General features: G+C 35.2%; 2 protein-coding genes across 2 annotated transcripts; both read left to right on the top strand.

Moving 5' to 3' along the window:
• The first annotated feature begins 5,169 nt into the window (after positions 1-5,169).
• On the top strand, positions 5,170-6,632 carry LOC144997739 (uncharacterized). Its single transcript, XM_078957608.1, has 4 exons — positions 5,170-5,921; positions 6,011-6,103; positions 6,200-6,267; positions 6,418-6,632. The coding sequence occupies exons 1-4, from the start codon at positions 5,280-5,282 to the stop codon at positions 6,542-6,544; spliced, it is 930 nt and encodes a 309-aa protein (XP_078813734.1). The 5' UTR covers positions 5,170-5,279; the 3' UTR covers positions 6,545-6,632.
• Positions 6,633-19,683: 13,051 nt separating this feature from the next.
• LOC145047229 (uncharacterized) lies at positions 19,684-21,155 on the top strand. The gene is made up of 4 exons (XM_078995473.1): positions 19,684-20,424; positions 20,514-20,606; positions 20,703-20,770; positions 20,932-21,155. Exons 1-4 carry the CDS (start codon positions 19,783-19,785, stop codon positions 21,056-21,058), a joined length of 930 nt encoding a protein of 309 aa, XP_078851599.1. The 5' UTR covers positions 19,684-19,782; the 3' UTR covers positions 21,059-21,155.
• The last annotated feature ends 3,727 nt before the right edge of the window (positions 21,156-24,882 follow it).

The raw sequence follows: 24,882 nt of genomic DNA, 5'->3' as shown, positions 1-24,882 counted from the left end.
ACACCCCATGGATAGAAAACTCTCGGCACCGCTGAACTCGACTGAACTCCCCACTGATACCATTACCGTACACCCGACTAAACTCAATTAGGTATAGCGTGGCCCTCGACTATCTTAGTCCCAACTGACTATCTGCTCATGATAGATCACTGCCTCGCGGCACACATGCTACCTGATACTCTGGTGGGAAATCATCGTCAATGACGACCTGCAGGGTTTACCCTTAAACCCAAAACTAAAACATCATGCTCCTCATTTTTTCTTTCACACGTACATAATCACTACTTCCCCGATCATAGGAGGTGACATCTCCTTTATCGACTGATTGCCCAACTCAGATCGAAATTCTCCCTTCTCACTGACTCCTTACTAAAATACTCTGAGGGGCTCTCGATCTCCCTCTCAAGGGACGCCTCATCGAACTTACTCATGACCGAATAACTGGAGAACCACAAACATCCTTCACTACGACGCATGGTACTCATTCCATGACATCTCTTCTCAATATGCCCCGGTGTATGGTACCCTAACCATAACATCACTCCCCAATCCGCTCCGATGTATGGTACCCGGACCATAACATCACTCCTCAATCCGCTCCGATGTATGGTACTCGAACCATAACATCACTCCTCAATCTGCTCTGATGTATGGTACCCGAACCATAACATCACTCCTCAATCTGCTCTGATGTATGGTAATCGAACCATAACATCACTTCCTCAATCTGCTCTGATGTATGGTACCCGAACCATAACATCACTCCTCAATCTGCTCTGATGTATGGTACTCGAACCATAACATCACTTCCTCAATCTGCTCTGATGTATGGTACCCGAACCATAACATCACTCCTCAATCCGCTCCTTAGAACCTTCAGAATACTCCCTGTATCAAGTATGGGTCCTCTGCTTTCAGTAGTACGGGCCCATACTACTTGCCACATCTACCCATACTTTCCACACGGACCATCCCAGAGCTTCTAAGTAGCTGCTCGACCTGCCCTTTCACTAATCCCATCGCGCGTGCTCGCTCCCCAGCGAAATTCTCTACTCTGCAAGCGCACTCATCTGGGTAGGGTTACTCCCTAGGCTCTTCCATTGTCCTCCCCCTTCTTTGCTATCAGCTGCTGAAGAGATCCTAATGATGCCAACCATCTACCTCCTGAATATCGTCATATTCACTTGGTAGCTGACTCCCATCATCGAGAGTTCCACAGCACAAAGCAAGCAGCATTCGAGCATCGAAGAATACATAGGACTCCCTCTCTGTGATAACTCCACCTTCTCAGCTCATCCTCGAAAGTACCACCAAACTCTGTAACTCTACCCCTCATGGGTTCTAACTGGATACTCTCACTCATCACATACTCAAAAGCATAACACATATAACAACGAGTCCTAGGCTAAGGCCTCACAAATCAGGCCACTCTAGTCCTAACATATGAAATACCTAGCCTGTCTCTAGCATGCAATAATATCTCATAAAGTGCATCATAAATATCTCATAACACAAAATAAGGGTATTTTGGGAAATCACCGTTCGGGCTCTGGCTGATTGTACACACTGCTCTTTCTTGCTTCCTCTTTGAACCCTTATTCATTTTTAGAAAATTATTTCCTTAAAACTTTTCTTTCTTCCTCAGTTTGAGTCCAGATTTACCCGAAGGCGCATCCGAATCCCTAAAACCAAGGCTCTGATACCAACTTGTAACACTGTAAATTTCAAGACAAAATTTTCATTTAAAATAATCATTTTACTCTTAGAAACACTTGTTTAAAATCTTATTCATAGTCGATTTACAAAACATAACTCCATTTTCACTTGCATAGAAAACCAGGATCCTCCAAAATATGACTCTTTCTCTGGTGTGTACAATCAAGCCGGTGCCGTCCCGTGATACTGAAAGAAACCTGAAAAACATCAAACAAAACACTGTAAGCACGAAGCTTAGTGAGTTCCCCAAAATACCACACATAACACATATTAGCCACTCAAGGCTATAACTCTGTGGGTCCGTGCACCCAAACTCTGTGAACCCTCAGGTTCTAACTCTGGGAACCTTCCGGTTCCAACTCTATAAACATGCACAGCATAAATCACATAGAAATAATGCAGTACAACACATCACGTACATATAGCATACAAATACTCTAATCACATAACTCTGGTTACCTACTCAAGGTAAAGTATAGTGAGAAGACTCACCTGGAAAGCAGGAAGTAGATATCCCCACACTTGAATCTCGAACTCGCCACCGCCTAACACGTAAGGCAAATACTCTCATGAATATAACTCTCTCTCATAACACGTAAGACTAGAATAAATCCTCTCATAACACCCTCTTATGGTTAAAAGACTATTTTACCTCTCTATTGGCCCAAAGGCCACATCGCTGACCAAACCCTAAAAGTCAACGGCCAACCCTTGGTCGAAATCAAAGTCCTCAGTCTAAGTCAACCCCTGACTGACCCTACTCGCCGAGTCAACCCTGTGACTCGTTGAGTTCCCATAATCAGAACTTCATTCAATCTGCGACCTAACTCGCCGAGTCACCCCGAGACTCGCCGAGTCCAACAACTCTGAGTCCACTCGCACTCGACTCACCGAGTCATCCCTCGACTCACCGATTCTCGGCTCAACCAGAGAATAATTGGGTCTCTTCGACAAAACTCGTCGAGTCCAAGGCTATCTTCAACCTACTCGCCGAGTTGTTCTTCCAACTCGTCGAGTTCCAGGCCATCTTCAAGCAACTCGTCGAGTCAACCCATATGACTCGCTGAGTACCACCGTTCTGAATCCATTCAAAAGCACTCCAGGCCATGCAATTGATCCAAAACATAGATCTAGCCTCCTACAACCCATCCATCACGTAAAGTGGCAAACTTTACGTGAATCCAAAGAGATCTAAGCCGTTTTCACATTGGGGCTAGGGTTTGGGACATGTAAGCTTCACTAAACACTCCAACACAGGGACTTTCATGCTCTCTGATTCTTCTCCCTTCCAGATCTGAGGTAGCAACCTCAGATCTAACCTCTAGACTTCCCATTTCATCCATAGACAATTTCTCACAAACCCCAAAATGAAGAAACAACATAACAATAGGTCAATAACGAGATATTACCTCTAAGTGATGCCCCAACTACAATGAAATTCGAATCCAAGCAAATCCCCTTGCTCCAAGCCTTCAATCTTCCCAAAATTCCTTCAACCATTACTTCTCCAAGCTCCAATCCACTCAACAATGGTGCTTCTCCGTGATTTAGGGTTTTCTGGGGCTCAAGGGGTGATAAAGAGGCTAGGAGGAAAACATATTGATCTTTATATAAGGCTCAACCTCGAGAATTAAGGTTTTCTCCACTCAGCGCCTACTCGCCGAGTCCATTACACTGACTCGCCGAGTCGGCCACTTAACACGCGACCAGGTCGCGACTCTACTCGCCGAGTCCGCACATGGACTCGCCAAGTCACTCTTTCCCAATTTACTCTTTTAGCCCTTCAACTCTACTCTTGATATTTCGGGATGTTACACTTGTTTACAGAAAAGTCCTAATATTTTTATTTGTAGATACATCCAAATATTTTATGTTAGTTAACGAAATAATCTCAAATTAATTTGCTATTAGTTTTAACCGATAAAAAGTCTCAATGCACAAACTTTTGCCGATTCTTATGATTTTTTCATAACCATATATTTGAGATTTCCCTATTCATATATAAATTAAAATAAAGATCAGATATCATTTTCTTTATATATATATATATATATATATATATATATATATATATATATATATATATATATATATATATATATATATATATATATATATATAAAAGAGTAAATTGATATATTATTTAGTGTTTCAACATTTTATAATGCAATCATTCTAATTTAAGCCATGATTTGATAATGAGTTTATCAATGGTTGACAAAAGGGTAAATAGCATAAAAAAACATTTTTTTTACATATAAATTTGATTTTGACATCGTTTTTTTTTTGTGTCAATTTTGATACTGTGTTTTCCAATTTGTTACAATTCTGACCACTTGACCGATTAACCAGATTACATGCTGACGTGACATACTGACATGATATGCGGACGTGTCAAAATTGATTTTTTTTTCACAAAAAACACTAAGTTTTCATTTTTTTTTGGCACTAAGTTTAATTTTTTATTTCAATTTTGAAACAATGTTTTTTTTGTTCCAATCGAACATCATTTATCAAATTTTGTTCAATTTTGTTTATTTTTCATTTGAAACCGTATAAACATATTTTTTTTTATTACATTTTAAATCGTATAAACTTATTTTTTTTTGTTTAAAAACCACATTTTTTTTAAATACAAGGTGTTTTTTTTCTTACATTCAAAGCATTAGTTATATCATGAAAATCAAACTAACCATAAGTTTCTAATAAGATGTTAAAATTTGATGGGATGCAAACTTGATATCCGAGTTTTGATCGACTACACGCCTTCAAACTTCCAAACACATTTTAAAGTTACATATTTAATATAAAATACAATTTGTATATAACTAATACATATTTATACATAAAAATATGGTTCGAGTGTAAAAAAAATGTATTTATACAAAACTATGGTTTTTAAATGAAAAAAAATATATATTTATACGGTTTAAATGTATTAAAAAATATTTATATGGTTTCAAATAGAAAATTGTCAATATTAAACAAAATTTAAAAAAATGATGTTCGATTTGAAACAAAAAAACATAGTGATAAAGTTGAAAAAAAAATTAAAATTAATGTTAAAATCGAAAAAAAAAAATGAAAACTTAGTGTTTTTTGTAAGAATTTTTTTTTCAATTTTGACACGTCAGAATACCACATCATCATACCACGCCAGCACGTAATCTGGTTAACCGGTCAAGTTGTCAGAATTTTAACAAATTTGAAAACACAGTATCAAAGTTTACAAAAAAATACGGTGTCAAAATCGAAATTTTGTATTACCTTTTGACAAAACTGATGTTGATGTCATTTTCAATTCTGATTTTCTAATTTTTCAAGTAAATATATAAGGATTTGGATAAACAAAATCGTTATAAAATCTTTAAAAATCAAGCACGTACTTATCACGGGGAACGGGAGTGGGGTGGGTAGGAGTTATGAACTGGTTGCGATTTATTTCCATTCCCTGCGTAAATCATTTACAATTAAGTGGGCTTCGTAAGTTACAACCTGCAAATCATAAATATCAAAATCTCACATTTCACATTTGCCTCTCATAGATTCGGAGAAGTAAACAAATGGGAAATGTGTTTGTCGTTCTAACACCTTTGATTCATGGAATCGTAAAGCTAGCAGGATTAACACAACAAACCATAGAAATAGAGCCAGGGACCTTAATGAATATATGGGTTCCAAAAGAAATCGTCACCAAAGATGATGGGAAAATTGTTTACTTACCACCCACCAAACCAGCCGTATTACTCCTCCATTCTTTCGCCATGGATGGTATTTTCACATGGTTCTTACAAGTTTTGGTATTTACACGTGAATACTCAGTCTACGTGCCTGACTTCTTGTTCTTTGGTGGCTCAATCACCGACAGAAACGAGAGGTCTGCAAGTTTTCAAGCAGAGTTTGTGGCTAAAGGGTTGAAGAAACTAAGAGTGGAGAAAGTGACACTAGTTGGGTTAAGTTATGGAGGGATGGTTGGATTCAAGATAGCTCAGTTGTACCCAAATCTGGTCAAGTCTATGGTTATGTCTTCCACTGTTATAGAGTTAACCGAATCCATTAGCCTTGACTCGTATAAGAGACTTGGTTTGTCAAGTTGGTCGGACCTTTTGATGCCCACAACCGTAGAGGGGTTAAAGAAGATGTTTTCTGTTGGGTTTCATAAACTCCCATGGCTTCCCGATTTCATTTATCGGAACATTCTTGAGGTATCTCATAACTTAACTACATGTACTCCAATCTCTCTATCATGGTATAAATTATGTAATGATCGATGTTATCTTTTTGACATCTGTAGACAATGTTTAGCAATCGAAAAGAAAGAAACGAACTCTTGGATTGCTTGGTTGTTCCCGACACCGATGTAACATCGGATACGTGCTATTTGCAGGTAATTAAAACTTTTAGCCGGTTAATATAATATGAAATTATTGCGCATTAAACATCATCAATTATATAATTTGTGTTTGAATTAAATTTCTTGCAGGCGATACATATGTTGTGGGGTGATGACGACAAGATTTTTGATCTCGACCTTGCTAACACGATGAAAATGTAAGTCCTCTATCTTTAATAGTTTAATGAAATTCAGTTATGTATGATCACTTAGTGTGTTATATGTTTAAAGTTGGTTAAAATAAATTCTAGCTAGGAATTGAAGTTGTTATAAATCTTATACGGTGACTATGTTTTAATATGTGTCAGACGCTTGGGTGAAAAAGCAACTTTGGACTGGATAAAGGATGCAGGGCACCTAGTACCATTGGAGAAACCATTCACATATAACAAACGCCTTAAAAGTATTCTTGAATGTGTCACAAAAGATCAATGAATTAGTGAATATGTAGACTATGTATTTGTTTAAGTGTGTTTTTTTGACCTCTTGTAATTTCATAACTTCATATATTTCCTTTTCATAATTTTCATAATGATCGAAAACCTAAATAAAAGAAAAAAACTTCATAAATGGTTCCTATGGTATTCCGAAATCTGAAGTTTAGTTCCTAAGTTTTAAAAACCTCACGGATGGTCCATTTGGTTTCAAAACTTTTGTTGTTTGGTACTTAAGCCTCATTCTCTTAGCTTTCTACTATTAACTAGAGAACATTTTCGTGATTTCACTGCAACAAAGATTATTTATGAAGTTTTCCCTTATTTAAAAAATATATATAATTATTTAATATAAAAGGGTCTCTCTCTCTCTCTCTCTCTCTCTCTCTCTCTCTCTCTCTCTCTCTCTCTCTCTCTCTCTCTCTCTCTCTCTCTCTCTCTCTCTCTGATGCAAAGAACCAACTGAAGCTCTAAGTTAAAGTAGTTCTGGCATCGCTTCTATACTTAGGACCAAACACACGGATTGTTTTTACTCTATAAGCGTGAGACAAAACGTATCCCGTGAAATATTTTGGGGTTTGATTTTTTTTTATCAAGAACTCCACAAATAAATGAGTTTATGATGTTGTGCGTCATACCCCACAGGATACCGAAGAACATGGAATGGGTAGTTCCCTTCTTTTAAAATCGTAGTCCCCAAAAAATCATACCTGAAATAATTTTATGATGTAGATTTGGATCAAACCAATTTGTTGGTTTCTTCTTTCATGAATTTGCCTTGTAAAATGGCGTAATTTGTTTGTAATTCCAAGATTATGAAATTTAGTTCGTCCTTCGCGTACGTTAGCATATCCGGAAACTAGTTAGATAAAAGATGAATCAAATTAGGTAAACTTAAGTATGAAAAACAGACTGATTAAGGTTAAATCTAGTACCTATATTTCTAAATTTCTTTTCTCCCGATTCAAACATCTTTTGGGGGTTTCATGCTCTTTAGATAGGTCCCCTTCAAATTCTTGAAACCATCTTACACACATCCTGAGTTTCTTTATATACTCCATCATTATCCCGCTCATCTCCTTGAAAATCCACAAAAATAATATTGATACTAGGGCTATAAACGAACCGAACATTCAACGAAATGTTTATGACCAATTCGGCGGGAAGTTGATTTGTGTTTGTTTATTTAATAAACGTAAACAAACGAATGAACATGAACACAAATTCTTATTCGTTTAGTTAAATGAATGAACATGAATAATGCTCTCGTTCGTTTAATTGTGTTCATGAACATCCGTTTATGTCCATTCATATAAGTTCATTTTATGTTCATATATGATTAATATAAATGTGTTTGATTACATTACTATATTATATGTTCATTTATGTTTATATATGTTAAATTGTGTTTGTTTATCTTTTTTCATTTATGTTCGTTCTTTTATGTTCACTTAAAATTTTCTTGAACATAAACGAACGAACATGAAAAATGTAATTTTTTAAACGAACGGACATGAACAATAAAATTCGTTCATTTTTCCGTTCGTGTTCGTTTATTTGTTCAGCTAACTTGATTGAAAAGACATGAACAAACCCCTGTTTGTGTTTGTCCGGTCCGTTTACATCCCTAATTAATACTAATGAGAAAAAACACACACTTCATACAAGAAAACAAGAACAAAAAAGAACATTGAGATTGAATTTATCTTTATTTCCGATCTTCATATTTAATATTACTTCAACTTCTTCTCTTGTGAACTCAATCCCTCCATAATCCGACCCTACAATGCTTCTGAGTCCGGACTGGGTACCAGATCTTGACAGCCATTGACAACCGAAAAATCTTGTCGTGGTGTAGCTGATGTTCTACTACCATTACTCGTTCCCAACATTTTTTCAACCCTTTTTCGCCGCTTAGATCTTTATCTTTAACATGGTCTCATCAAAACCCGAAAAAGAAGTTGTTTTAATCTTTTTCTTCTATGTTCTTGAACACCCACAGAAATATAATAAAACCCCTAAAAAGAAAGGGTAAAAAACAAATTCGCTGAAAAGCAAAAAGAGTTTTGCAACTGATAAACAATAAGGCGAGCTTGTGCTTATGCTTGTTGTGGTGGGTCCGTGAAATGACGAAAATGTCATTCAGTTAATGGTAGAAAGCTGGCGGAGTGAAGCTTAAGGACCAAACATTAAAAGTTTTGAAACCACATGGACCATCTCTAAGGTTTTCAAATAATTCATAGGTAAATCAAGTACAAAAAGAAGTTTTGTGACTAAATATGAACTAAGTTGAAAGTTTATTACCCTTTCAAGTCATTATCTATTTTTGTAATAATGCCTTTGTTTTATTTTGCTTATTGGTAGCAATTACTTAGATTAATAACTTTGATTTCAATCACTACGATTTATTTTGTATTGTGTTTGTATGGAGTACTACAAAATAGAATGCATATCACATAACCATGTTCTAACTCATTGCTTTAATCCTAGTCAATTAGATAAAATTTTAACTAGAGTTTCTTTATTCACGTATAATTGAAACGTCAACCCACAAAAAAGAAATAATCAGTAGAGCTTCACAAAGGCAAAAATACACATATATGAGCAATAAAACGAAAAATAGATCAAAAATCAAAAGGATCATAGTGAGAAGGTACGTACAGAACCAAGATACAAATAGAAAAGATGGATACAAGTAATAACTTGGAATAAAAATATCAACAAAACAAATTCAATGTAAAAACAATGAAAACTAGGGAAAAATACACAATCAATGTAAAGGCAACTAGCACCTAGACTACTCATATACTACTCCACGATCTTGATCTTATGCATCTACACTCTCTAATCAAAGCTCGTGTCTTTGTAAAGAGAAAAATCTCATTTAAATTTAACATTACATTATCTTCACACTTATTTATCATATGTTCTCTCGTCCTCGCATGATTTGTAACGACCGTCTCCACTCTCTGGAGTCAAAATCTTTGCATATGTCCAAAGTATATTTTAAGACCACAAAAATATTCGTTTCTTCAATTCTATGTGATTAAAGGTGCTCTTATTGTATTTCTAAGTGTTATTTCTAGTACCTTACGCAATAAAGGTATATCACGCGATTCTTACAACATCCTCACATTTGTGACATTCATATTTAGCTTGTGCTAATTCTTAATAAGATTTAGAATCATTTACAAGATAATGGCTTGAAAGGGTAAGAAAATTTCAATTTTGTTCACATTTAGTCATTAAACTTTTTTGTGGTTGATTTACCCCTAATTTATTTGAAATTGATCACATTTTACCCTTATGACCGGTTATAAGATTAAAATGTGAAATTTTCAAATAATTTAAGGGTAAATCAAGCACAAAAAAAAATCAGTGACTAAATATGAACAAAATTAGAAGTTCGTTACCATCTTAAATCATTATCAAAAAATTACTACATTACTAGAGAACACAATATTTTTTTATGAAAAATACACTTGTAATACAGACGGGGTATCTACTTAGTTGTAAAAATTATAAAAGGTTCTATATATTTAATCCATTAATGGATAAAATGACCCATACATCTCTGTGAAAAAAATGACTTGTGACCAAAACATGAGAGTAAAAAATGTTGGAAAACATTACTTCTCTCACACTTTGAATAAGATTATTTATCCAGTAGTTTTTCTGATTTCTGGAGTGTTGAGAAAGCGTGGAAGGAGGTTGAAATCATCCAAAATCTATGTTTTGAAACCTGAGTAACGGGTATTTTTTGGATCTTTACATTTTTTTCATCAGGTAAATACTCTGCATATTTATTAATTAATTGCTTGTTAATAAATTCAAAAAAGCCTTATTTGTGTGTTATCATATTGGTTTTAATTTTTTATGGTCTTTATAATTTACTGTTTACATGTTAATTATGGCCATTAAGGTTGTTGGCTCTATTACTACATCAGATTGATATTTTTCTTTTAAAAAATCTAAATCATAAATCATTTTCTTTCATGCTCTTCTAAAGCGTATAACAATGTATTGTTTAACAATCATGTAGACCCATTATAATCATTTGCATACCTTCTTGCATTAGCCTCTACCATGTATAATGATGCTCAATGATACAAACTTTTTAAGATTAAAATACTTCAACAAGAACTGAAAATGGATTTATTGATATTATACCTACTAAAAGTCTAAAACAAAGAGGTAGCACCATATCCCAGCTCAACAAAACACCCCATAAAGATTTGCTTAAAAGCAACCATAAAATGGAGAAAGTGTTTTGTTTGTTCCTATAAATATCGAAAATTATAATGTAAACAAAAAAACAAAATGAAACACATATTTATTATGGGTGGAGTCACATATTTACCAAGCTTCCAAGAAGTAAGATTCTTGAAGTTCGAGAAAAGATGCCAATGTATCAAACAATAGGACCCAACTGGTTTGCTATTAGTGGAATTATGTCTTATTTTCCCTGAGCTCAACTGCTCACATGATTCATGTTTGCAAGATTAGTAAAAATCACCCTTTTAAAATTTGTTAAAATCTTTTCTGGGATAAGGTTTGTTATATTTATTTAGGGTTATGAGTTTGTTAATCATATTGGTGTTACATTTTTGGTATTTGAACTTTTTTTCAATTTCAGGGTGAAGTAAATAGTGTCAAGTAGGACCCAACAGTTGCGCCATTGGCATTGTGTTCTGATGCCAACATATAGCGATGTACTTTCAAAGTATAATTCTTTTAATAAGAAAAAATTAAAATTAAATTACAGAAATAGAAATAAAAGTAAATTTAAAAATAAAATAAAATACTAACATTATCCTAATTTCGGCATTGTACTTTCAAAAGTAGAATGGGTTAACATCAATGTACCCATTCAAGCATAGTAGATTTATTTATTAGACATTAAAGTATTTTTTAAATGATTAAAAATATAAAAATGAAAGCAAGATGTTATATTTGATGATGCTAATAGGAACTTGGGTCAATGCCCTAGTTCCTTACCTACAATTCGAGCTACAGGGGAACTCCAAGAAAAAACCTCACGATATTTTTATTAATGCGTAAAAAACTAAACAAACTATGGAGAACCTTAAATAGTGTCCTGCTAATTGACAACAACAAAAACTAAACAGATAACTATTATCCTCTACTTATCCAAACTAATTCTATTTAGATATATCCTAAACTACCTCTTATCATTATCCCAACCAATTCCCTACCTAAACCTCCTGCGATAGACCTTACCAAACCGTTGGGTCATAACATTACTCCCCTCCCAAACTAAAACCTTGTCCTCAAGGTTGAAGTCAGGGAACTGCTTATCCAGAGTCGCCAAATGCTCCCATGTAGCCTCATACTCCGGTAAATCCTTCCAACGTATCAACACATCTTTCCCAACCGCCCCTTCACGTACCCCCTCCACCTGACCAGGTTGCAATAAAACTTCCATGTCCTCTATTAAAGTAGCTGGCAGATATGGCGTAACTATTTGTTCCCCAAAAACTATCCTTAACTGAGAAACATGAAACACATTGTGAATGCGAGATGTCTCAAGCAATTCCAACCGATATGCCACTTGCCCTATTCTCTCTAATACACGGAAAGGACCAAAATACCGAGATGCCAACTTTTCATTTCGTCTTTTTGCTACCATCTGTTGTCGATAAGGTTTAAGCTTATAATACACTTGATCACCCACATCAAAATGCAATTCCCTCCTATGTCTATCTGCTTGTAACTTCATAGTCTGTTGCACTTTCATCAAATATCCCCGCAATTCTTGGAGAATCCGATCTCGTTCTTCCAAATATTGATCCACGGACCCTACTCGAGACCAGTTTTGGCCATAAAACAACAAATGTGGAGGATCCCGCCCATACAAAACTCTAAAGGGTGTTGTCTTAGTGGAAGTGTGAAAAAGAAGTGTTATACCAGTACTCCGCGCAAGGTAGCCACGTCACCCATTTCCGAGGCGAATCTGTCACGAAACATCGCAGATAAGTCTACAAACAACGATTCACTACTTTCATCTGACCATCTGTTTGTAGGTGATAAGCCGTGCTTCGCTTCAATACGGTACCCTACAGTTTGAACAATTCTTTCCAGAATTAACTTAAATTTTTTTTTTGCCTCGATCCGAGACAATACACTCGGGAACTCCATGAAGTCTAACGACTTCCTTAAGAAACACATTAGCCAGGGTAACTGCTGTATAGGGATGCTTTAGGGGTACAAAGTGAGCATACTTGCTCAAACGATCAACTACAACAAAAATTGCCGTGTACCCTTCCGATCGTGGAAGCCCATCGATGAAATCCATTGTCAGTTCAGACCACACCTTGTTCGGTAATTCTAAAGGTTGTAACAACCCACCTGGCGTCATGGTCAAGTACTTCTGCCGTTGACACATGTCAAATTCTACCACCCTCCTCGTGGCATCTCCTTTCATTCCTCTCCAAAAGACCTCCCTCGCGAGCCGCTGATAAGACTTTTGAACCCCCGATGGCCCTCCCACTGCGCTAGCATGAAATAACTGGTATCCAAGCCGAGTCACTTGGTATCACCAGTCGCCCCTTAAACAACAAATGATTTCGCACCAACATATAACCTGCCATGGTTTCACCATTTAAGAGTCGTTGTCAGATAGCGCACAATTCTTTGTTTTCTCTAACCTCCTTCCATAACCCCTCCCAATCAATGAGAATCGTAGCTGCCAAAGTCAACGATTGTGGAGGTTCAACCCGTCTGGACAAAGCAACCGCCACATTGTTCTCCTTCCCTGGCCGATACTCCACCACAAATTTATTGCCCAACAACTTTGATAACCACCTTTGGTGATCTTCAGTTACAGTCCTTTGCTCTAACAAATATTTCAGACTCCTTTTGTCTGTTCGCACCTTAAAACACCTTCCTAACAAATATGGACGCCACTTCTGTAATGCAAGTACAATCTCCATAAGTTCTCGCTCGTATACGGATTTCAATCGGGCCCTCGTTCCTAGAATATGGCTAAAATAAGCCAATGGTCTCCCTTCTTGTGACAACACCACTCCCAAACCGTAACCCGATGCGTCGGTTTCCACCACGAACTCGTTATCAAAATCAGGTAATGCAAGGACTAGGACTTCAATCATTACCTTTTGTAACTTTCGGAATGCTTATGTGGCCTCTTCCGTCCACTTAAAGTTGTCCTTCTTAAGTTGCTCCGTTAACGGCCAAACAATCTTCCCATAATTTTTAAAGAACTTACGTTAATAGCCCGTCAAACCCAAAAATCCCCACAGCTCACGAAGCGTTTTAGGTAAAGGCCACGTCAACATGGCCGCAACCTTAGCCGGGTCAGCCGTCACCCCTTCCTTTGACACTATATGAACCAGATATTTGACCCTATCCAGAAAGACAAAACATTTTTTTTTATTAGCATACAACTGGTGAGCTCTCAACGTGTCCAAAACCCTTCCAAGGTGCAGCGCATGTTCAGGTTCCGTTCTACTGTAAATTAGTATGTCGTAAAAAAAACAAAACGAAGTGTCGTAGGAACGGATGAAAGATTGTATTCATTAGAGACTGAAAAGTAGCAGGCGCATTAGTCAACCCGAATGGCATGACTAAAAATTCGTAATTACCTTCATGGGTCCTAAAAGTTGTTTGCAGAATATCCCTCGCCTTCATACGAATCTAGTAATAACCGGCCTTCAAATCAATTTTCGAAAATACAGTAGCCCCGTGTAACTCATCCAACAACTCATCAATCACCGAAATCGGAAATTTATCTAACACCGTGACTTTGTTTAGTGCACGATAATCCACACAAAACTGCCAACTCCCGTCCTTTTTCTTCACGAGTAACACAGGACTCGAAAACGGGCTAGTACTAGCCTAAATAATTCCAGCACTAAGCATCTCCCCCACAAGTTTTTCAATTTCATTCTTCTGGACATGCGGATAACAATACGACCGCACACTGACGGGTGGAGTTCCTTCTTAGAGAGTTATGTTGTGCTCATGGCTACGGCTTGGCGGTAGACCACTAGGCATCTTAAACACATCAGAGTAGTCGTCAAGAATCGCTTGAATTGTAGTCTATACCTCAGGTGGTTCGTTAGTATCAACCTTGGCAACCAATTGTACCAAGAAACCTTCCACCTCTTGCTGCAACATTTTACAAAAAATCTTACATGAAGCCAAGAATTTTGATAGGGTTGGGTCACCTGTAATCGTCACAAGTCGACCTCCATCCCATAATTACATGCATAGTTCCTTCCAATTAACGATCATGTCTCCTAGAGTTTTCAGCCACTGTATACCCAATATGATATCAGATCCCCTCACATCGAATGGAATGAAATCTCCCACCACCTGTACTTCTGGTGGGTTGAGAACTACACCCTTACATGTTCCTGGACTTCTCAGCATCAACCCATTACCTAGCTTGACCCCTACTGTTCCCTTTCCTACTACAACCACCCCCAAGAGGCGTATGACTCGCGTTGATATGAAATTATGCGTAGCCCCACTATCTATTAAAACAATCACCATGAGTCCTCCGATATCACCTTTTACCTTCATCGTCTTGGGAGGTGTCAACCCACTGACCGTATTGAGAGAAACCTCCGCCATATCAAAGTGGGCATGCTCCAAGTCAGATTTCTCGTCAACTTCCTCGTCCATAATAAGGACCTGCAATGTCTTGCTAGGGCACTTATGCCCTGGAGCAAACTTGCCATCACACCTGAAACAGAAACCCTGTGCTCGTTTCTCCGCCAGCTCCGTTTGAGTAAGATGTTTAAACGCACCCGGGCCACTAACTCCCTATTTAACCAAAGCTGTTGGTGCAGTGGTGTTGTTTTTTTTCTATGAGCTTTGTTCCCTACTTTGAAGTTCCTGAACCAACCCTGCTACAGCTTAATCTCGTGGTCTGATTTTCGTCTATCTTGATAGCCATACAGATAGCCTAAGTCAACGATTCTGGTTCAACTATTTGTATTATTGCCCTTACATCTCCCTTCAGTCCTTTAATGAATGTACTCTCCAGAATTGACTCCAGTACCTGCTCACGTTGTCCCACGAAACCTTCAAACCGGTCCACGTATTCCCAGACTTCCAAGAATTGCTCCTGGACATTGCCTTCGTGAGATGCCTGAATACGATCCAATAATTTGCATTTGAATCTTCCCCATGAGCGAAATGGTCATTTGGAATCATTCCACCTGAACCAAGTTAACGGAGCTCCTTCCAAACAAATAGCCACCGCGCGTAACTGATCATTCTTATTAAGCTTCTGAATTTCGAAGTATCTCTCTGCCTTGTAAATCCACCCATGAACATCTTCCCCACTGAAAACTGGGGCCTTCAATTTTCGGTAATCGAGTACCGGGTCCCGCCTCCCATGCCTCTTTTTGGAACGCCTGGAAACGTTGGATCGTATACTCTTATCAGAATCACCAGAACTTTCTTCCTCATCCCTCTTGTCATCCTCTGAACTGGAAGACGGACTATAGTTAGTCTTTTTGTCCTTCTTTCATGGTTTCTTGATTGCCAGAGTAAGATCCAAAACCGCCTTGGTGAGTTCTTGCATTTGTACTGCCACCTCTACCCGATGTGCTTCAATCGAATCAAGCACATGGTTGACGGTTTTTTCTAGTGCCACCGTTCGTTCGACATTAGTGCCTTTACCTTCAAGCTTTTATGTCATCCGGACCTGTGAAGTCTCTGATACCAAAAAATAGGAACTTGGGTCAATGCGCTAGTTCCTTACCTTCAATTCGAGCTACAGGGAACTCCAAGAAAAAACCTCACGATATTTTTATTAATGCATAAAAAACCAAACAAACTATGGAGCATGTTAAATAGTGTCCTGCTAATTGACAGTAACAAAAACTAAATAGATAACTATTATCCTCTACTTATCCAAACTAATTCTATTTAGATATATCCTAAACTACCCCTTATCATTATCCCAACCAATTCCCTACCTAAACCTCCTTCGATAGACCTTACCAAACCGCTGGGTCATAACAGATGCAATGAAGCATCTTCTCGCATTTAGTCGAATCGGAATGCAAGAAATAGCAATGTATTTTCATTTCATTGTCTAATATAACATCCTACTTTCATTTCTTATTCTAAACTCTGAAAGTACAATGCTATCGAGGGTAACAAGTTATAAATGTATTGCTACCATGTGTTAGGTATTGTAAGTACATTTCTATTTTCCCTAAAAGCAAAGTTAGTTACTCTTTAGGTAAAAAAAAATCATAAGTATGTTACCATTCTGGCTAAAAAGTAGATTACTATTATGTGTGAGTGGCTATGAAGATAATCAATACAAGCCGAAACAGTGTGTATCTATGTGTAATTACGTGGTAGTTGTGTGTGTATATTTGGTGTATAAATATGGTCATGTTTGTATGTCTATGTGGATCTCATTGTATATGTTTGTTGCAATGTAAAATTCATCAATGGAAGTACAATTATAGGCTTAATGCAAGAAATAACAATGTAATTTCCATTTTTTTTAAAAGGAGGCATTGGACATTGCTTCTTTTTTTACAAAAAAATAATGGTTTCATAATTTGTTGATAGTTAAATCTAAATAAAGTTGAAAATTGAATAGTGATTAGGGAAAAAGGTCAAATGACAAAGAACATCAACGTACTTTACTCTTTCTACTGATTCATACAATGTACTTTATTGTAATTACAGAAATATAATAGAAGAAATGAAAATAGCATGCTAAATGCAAGCAATAATGATATAATTTCATTTACTTTTTTTGATATAGCATCTTACTTTAATTTCAATATCTTAATTTATTATTAATTAGTTTTTTAAAGATTTAAGCATCGTACTTTGAAAGTACAATGCTATAATGCAATAAATAGTATATTTGTTAAGTACAATACCATAATGCAAAGTACAATGCAATTTTATGAAAAACAAGTAAATTGAAAAATCCAATGCTACAATTAATGGGGTTTTTATATGTATAGCAATGTACTTTCAATAAAAATTATTACTTAAACTCCTACCACAACGAACAGTCTTAAAACTCAGGTTTATCAAAATTTTCAATTTTGAGCGGCTTTTCAACCTTTTTGAGAATTTTCTCAGCTTATTTGCTTATTTCTAATCGTCATTATTCAGACTTAAAAGTCAAAAATATATTTAAGAAATTGTAATTACCCTTCATTCCTTTGTATTTACATATTTAACTACTAATGAGTTATATCATTTAAAAATATATTAGCTGCAAGACCCATATATATTATATGGGTTGGATAAAACAAAAATTAAATATAAAGGTTTAAACAAAATTTTATTTAATTTTTAATTTTTAAATTTGAGTTTAAAAGGAAAAATATTAATTACAATATGAGGAGTAATATTGTAATTTATTGACTATTTTCAGTTAAGGTAATTATACTGATGTGTAAATGTTATGCGTTAATTAACAAAATAAATAAAGTGAGAAAATGACAAATAGAAAAACATTTATTAAAAAAATACTATAAAATAATATATATCCAAATTAATGAAATAGTGATATTTGAAAAAAAAAATCTTTATTTATTAGAGTAGAAAATATATATATATATATATCTCTATATATATATATATATATATATATATATATATATATATATATATATATATATATATATATATATATATATATATAAAATGGATCAATTTTTTTATATAACAAATATGTATACATCCTTTCCAACCCACAGTTGTCTAACATAACATTTAACGAATTTGTATTATATTTTATACGAGTCTAATATAATAAATAAAGATTTGTTTGTTAAATATCATGCTCTTATTGCATTTGATATATATTATTATTATTTTCTTTAACAAATTCCACATTTTTTTTTCTACATGTCATTTTAAGGTTTTTCTCATTTTATTAAAATGCACGTAATATTCAAATGTAATAAATGTACACTAAATACATATCAATTCTATTAATGATACTTTATTTTTAATTTCTAAATTTCTAAATTGAATCCAATTATTTTATTTGTTTATTTATTTAGATTTAAAAACCAAATAAAAAATTTAGAAATAACAAATTAAACATTACATTTAAATAAATCAATAATATTTTTTTATAAATTTAAACTTCATAATTTTAGATCTTCATATTTATTTATTTTAAAATCCATATAATACACAGATTACAATAGGGATGTTATTCGGGTCGGAACAAAACCGAACCGACCTGAACCTGAATGAACCGAAAACCAAATAAAGGTAATTGTATGAACCGAAAACCGAACCAAATAAGCAATACCGGTTCGGTTCGGTTCGGTTTCGACACGAATAACCCAAATAACATGTACAAGATGATTACGGAACCGAATAACCCAAATAACATTTACAATGTGATTATAGATATTGTATTTTGTATGAATTTAGTAACTTATGAATTATGATAAACACGAATACCACATATTAACTATTCTTGATATATATAATGTAAAATCCAACCACCACAATCTTAAGATATAGTTATTAAGCAACATATGAAACATTAAACATTAAACATCCAAAACACCCAAATATCTATCTATAAGTATATAAGTTTACCATTAAACATAACGTGCGTATTTTGGGTAACGATCGATAGAACACAAGACCAAATAAGCAATCCTGCAAGGGGGAAAATGTGATTTTTCATATTCGGTTCAGTCCTTTTGGACCGAATGGTAACCCGGACCGAATAACCCGAAAATCAAATAAGCTTTATATAGATATCCGAAAACCAAATCGAATTGCTTATTCGGGTCTAATTCGTTTCGGTTCGGTTCGGGTTTTCAGGCCAAATTGTCATCCCTAAGTTACAGAACCAATAAATTAAATTAATATGATAGATGGTGTTTCATTATTTTCTAAGGCAATCATTGTAACTTAAGCCATGAGTTGATAATTAGTTTATCATGGTTGACAAAAATGATATTGATGTTAAATTTAATTCAGATTCTCTGATTTCAAGTCAAATAGTTAGATTTGGATAAACAAAATCGTTATAAAATATTTAAAAATTAATCACGTACTTATCACGTGAAACGGGGTGGGGTAGGCAGGTGTTTATTATGTGGGTGGCGATTTAATTCCTTTCCCTACCAAATTCAATTGTAATCAAGAGGAAAGCGTAAGTTACAAATTGCAAATCATAAATGTCACAATCTCACATTTCACATTTGCCTCTCATAGATTCGAAGAAGTAAACAAATGGGAAATGTGTTTGTCGTTCTAACACCTTTGATTCATGGAATCGTAAAGCTTGCTGGATTAACACCACAGACCATAGAAATAGAGCCAGGGACCTTAATGAATATATGGGTTCCAAAAGAAATCGTAACCAAATATGATGGGAAAATCGTTTACGTACCACCCACCAAACCAGCCGTATTACTCCTCCACTCTTTCGCCATGGATGGTATTTTCACATGGTTCTCACAAGTTTTGGCATTAACACGTGAATACTCAGTCTACGTGCCTGACTTCTTGTTCTTTGGTGGCTCAATCACCGATAAAAACGAGAGGTCTGCAAGTTTTCAAGCTGAGTTTGTGGCTAAAGGGTTGAAGAAACTAAGAGTGGAGAAAGTGACACTAGTTGGGTTAAGTTATGGAGGGATGGTTGGATTCAAGATAGCTCAGTTGTACCCAAATCTGGTCAATTCTGTGGTTATGTCTGCCACTGTTACAGAGTTAACCAAATCCATTAGCCTTGACTCGTATAAGAGACTTGGTTTGTCAAGTTGGTCGGATCTTTTGATGCCCACAACTGTAGAGGGGTTGAAGAGGATGTTTTCTGTTGGGTTTCATAAACTCCCATGGCTTCCCGATTTCTTTTATCGGAACATTCTTGAGGTATCTAATAACTTACCTACATGTACTCCAATCTCTCTATCATGTTATAAATTATGTAACGATCGATGTTATCTTTTTGACATTTGTAGACAATGTTTAGCAATCGAAAAGAAAGAAACGAACTCTTAGATTGCTTGGTTGTTCCCGACACCGATGTAACATCGGATACCGACTATTCGCAAGTAATTAAAACTTTTAGACCGTTAATATAATCTGAAATTATTGGGCATTAAACATCATCAATTATATAATTTGTGTTTGAGTTCAATTTTTTGCAGGGGATACATATGTTGTGGGGTGATGACGACAAGATTTTTGATCTCGACCTTGCTAACACGATGAAAATGTAAGTCCTCTATCTTTAATATCTTTAATAGTTTAATCAAATTCAATTATGTATGATCACTTAGCGTGTTATATGTTTAAAGTTGGTTAAAAATAATTTCTAGCTAGGAATTGAAGTTATAAATCTTATATATACGGTGACTATGTTTTAATATGTATCAGACGGTTGGGTGAAAAAACAACTTTGGACTGGATAAAGGATGCAGGGCACCTAGTACCGTTGGAGAAACCATTCACATATAACAAACGCCTTAAAAGTATTCTTGAATGTGTCACAAAAGATCAATGAATTAGTGAATATGTAGACTATGTATTTGGTTAAGTGTGTTTTTTTGACCTCTTGTAATTTCATAACTTCGTATATTTGCTTTTCATAATTTTCATAATGCTCCAAAACTACTAGTATTAAATAAAAGAAAAGAACTTCATAAATGCTCCTTATGGTATCCCAAAATTTGAAGTTTTAGTCCCTAAGTTTTAAAAATCTCACGGATGGTCCATGTAGTTTCAAAACTTTTGATGTTTGGTCCTTAAGCCTCACTCTATTAGTTTTCTACTGTTAACTAATGGACATTTTCGTCATTTCATTGCCACAAGGATTATTAATGAAGTTTTTTCTTATTTAAAAAAATAATTATTTAATATGAAAGGATCTCTCTCTCTCTCTCTCTCTCTCTCTCTCTCTCTCTCTCTCTCTCTCTCTCTCTCTCTCTCTCTCTCTCTCTCTCTCTCTCTCTCTCTCTCTCTCTCTCTCTCTCTCTCTTGCAATGAACCAACAAAAGCTCTAAGTTATGGTAGTTCTGGAATCGCTTCTATGCTTAGGACCATACATGGGGATTGTTTTTTCTCTATAAGCATGAGATAAAACGACACCCCTGAAATATTTTGGGGTTTGTTTTTTTTTTTTTTTTTTTTTTTTTTTATCAAGAACTCCACAAATAAATGTGTTTATGATGCTTTGTGTTTTACCCCATAGGAAACCTAAGAACATGGGATGGATAGCTCCCCTTCTTTTGAAATCGTAGCCCCTAAAAAAATCATACCTAAAATGATTTTGTGATGTTGATTTGTATCAAACCAATTTGTGAGTTTCTTCTTTCATGAATTTGCCTTGTAAAACGGTGTAATGTGTTTGTAATTCGATAATTATGGACCTTAGTTCTTCTTTTGCGTTCATTAGCATATCTGAAACCAGTTAGATAAGTTGAATCAAATTAGGTAAATTAAATATGAAAAACAGAAAGATTAAGGTTAAATGTAATACCCATATCATTGAATTTTTTTTTTTTTTTTTTTTTTTTTTTTTTGCTGATTTAAACTTCTTTTTGGGGTTTTCGTGCTCTTTTGAAAGCTCCCCTTCAAATTCTTTAAACCATCTTACACACATCCCGAGCTTGGTTATATACTCGATCATTATCCCGCTCCTTTCGTGAACGGTTCGGCAGGAAGTTCATTTATGTTTGTTTATTTAAATAATGAACGAACAGGAACATAAATTCTTGTTTATTTAGTTACACGAACAAACATGAGCAATGCTCCTTTTCGTTCAGTTATGTTCATAAAAATTTGTTTATGTTCTTCGTTTATGTTCGTTCATAAAAGTTCTTTTTATATTCATATATGATTAATTATGTTTGATTACATTATTATATTAGATGTTCATTTATGTTTGTGTTTGTTTATCATTATTCATTTATGTTCGTTTAACATGTTCATGAACATAAACGAACAAACATTAAATTTGTAATTTTTTAAACGAACAAACATGAAAAAAGAACTCATTCATTTATTCGTTTGTATTCGTTTATTTGTTCGGCTAACGTAAACAAATGAACATGAACAAGCCTCCGTTTGTGTTTGTTCGGTTTGTTTACAGCCTTAATTGATACTAATGAGAAAAAAACACACACTTCATACAAGAAGAACAAGAACAAGAAAGAACCTTGAGATTGAATTTATCTTTAGTTTCGATCTTCATATTTAATATTGCTTCAACTTCTTCTCTTGTAAACTCAATCCCTCCACAATCCGACCCAACAATGCTTCCGAGTCCGGACCGGGTACCTGGATCTTGACCGCCATTGATGACTGAAAAATCTTGTTGTGGTGTAGCTGGTGTTCTACTACCATTTGTCGTTCCCATCATTTTTTTCAACTCTTTTCCACTGCTTAGATCTTTATCTTTAACACAGTCTCATTAAAACCCGAAAAGAAGTTGTTTAGATATTCTTCTTCTTCTTCTTCTTCTTCTTCTTCTTCTTCTTCTTCTATGTTCTTGAACATCTAGAAAAATATAATGAAACCCCTAAAAAGAAAGGTTAAAAAACAAATTCTTAGGAAAAGAATGAGTTTTGTAACTTAGAAACAACAAGGGGAGCTTGTGTTTATGCTTGTTGTGGTGGGTCCGTGATTTGGAATCAAAGATATCATCAATTTGCAATCAAATCTGTTGCTTTAGTTTGTAGAAGGGCATGTTTGTGTGTGTGTGTGTGTGAGAGAGAGAGAGAGAGCGAGAGTTTTATAACGTCTTCAGGGGGAATACAATCCAAACATAAATGTTTTCACAACTTAAAAACTAATGCAATTACAACGGTTTACATCAAACTTTTAGATAATTTATCCCTTTTGTAATATGCAGAGCATAAGGGACATTTTCTAAACATAATTGCATAGTTTTGAGAACAGTACATGAACATAACATGCCACTCAAACTATAATAGGTATAGTTTGGGGAATTCATTACCAGTTTTACAGATTCAAACACATAAACTATGGCAGATTTAGTTTATCCGTGTTACATTCAGATAACAAGAGTATCTTACTAAATAATTATTTTGCGTATAATTATTTATACTGTACACCGTATACAAACGATTTCGAAAACGAGAACAACAGATCAACACGTAAACTAGTTAATACAGGATCATGAGACCTTCTTCATAGTGCCCTTCGGGGTACTAGTAAATCCTCTACTTTTAGTATAAACAGGGTCTCCTGGAGGGAGAGCGTGAGATTTGTGAATAGATCTATTCGGGACCGACAATCCTACACCTGAACTGTTAGCTACAGTTAGGCAGACATGCATGGGGTGACAAATTTTGTAACATCTGACGCCTGAAGAAACGTTATGGTGGTCATCAGTCATATTAGCATGGTTATACGAACTCACAATAGTATCAACTAACCTTTGTTTACGGGATTTTCCTTCTTCAATAGTTTTATTTTTATTAATAAGACTACCTACTTACTACACTGGAGGGTATTCCAGGGACACAACGTTTGGTTTTATTCTAAGAAATAAAATTACTCTACATACTGGTGGTAGCCAGGGTTTTCGAATAGAACGTACCATACTTAATGGCGGTAGCCAGGGTTTTCAACAGAACGTACTTTACTTATTGGTGGTAACCAGGGTTTAGATACAAACGATATTTATTTATAATGAAAAGAAATCATTTGTACAAATTCAGTGACTAGTTTCCAATACAAAAACATGCTTATGAATTCACCAGCTTTATGCTGATACGTTTTCAAAACCGCTTGTATTCTCAAGATAACGATAGACAAGTACCTTTCCAGCTTTTGGAGAAAACGGAGCATTTTGGAGTCTCGTCTTTATCTTTTGCTACTTTTGGTGTATACAAAACTATGTTTTCAAACATATGTAAATATTCATATTGTAATGTAATGGTTGCATTTACTTTGATTACTATGATACGATTGTTGTGATACTACGCATGACGTCACCCGCCCCTGGACGTTTCCGCCGTTTGTTCTGACGGTTTGGGGTTTGACAGATTGGAATCAGAGCTATTTTTTATAGTGAACTAAGTATACCGAACCTTACATTGTATACAACTATAAACACTAAGGGGCTGAAGTGCTATGAACTTAAAGTATGCTTTCAAAATATACGTATTTTACAAGAAGTATACAAGTATACCTACATACCAGAAACAATATCATAAGTAGAACAGAACAAAAGTATTTGGATGTTGGACGCTGCGGTTAAACCTGGCCAGTTATGTAATCATGTCTAGGGTCAATATAGCCTGATCAACTATATTCATTCGAGACATGACCAGCATGTGCTTGGGAGTGACTGTGGTGTTG

This window comes from Lactuca saligna, chromosome 5 (genome assembly GCF_052625555.1).
Source record: "Lactuca saligna cultivar CGN05327 chromosome 5, ASM5262555v1, whole genome shotgun sequence".
Lineage (NCBI taxonomy): Eukaryota > Viridiplantae > Streptophyta > Magnoliopsida > Asterales > Asteraceae > Lactuca > Lactuca saligna.
The sequence above is the reverse complement of the archived record's forward strand: the minus strand, read 5'-3'. Positions and strand labels throughout refer to the sequence as shown.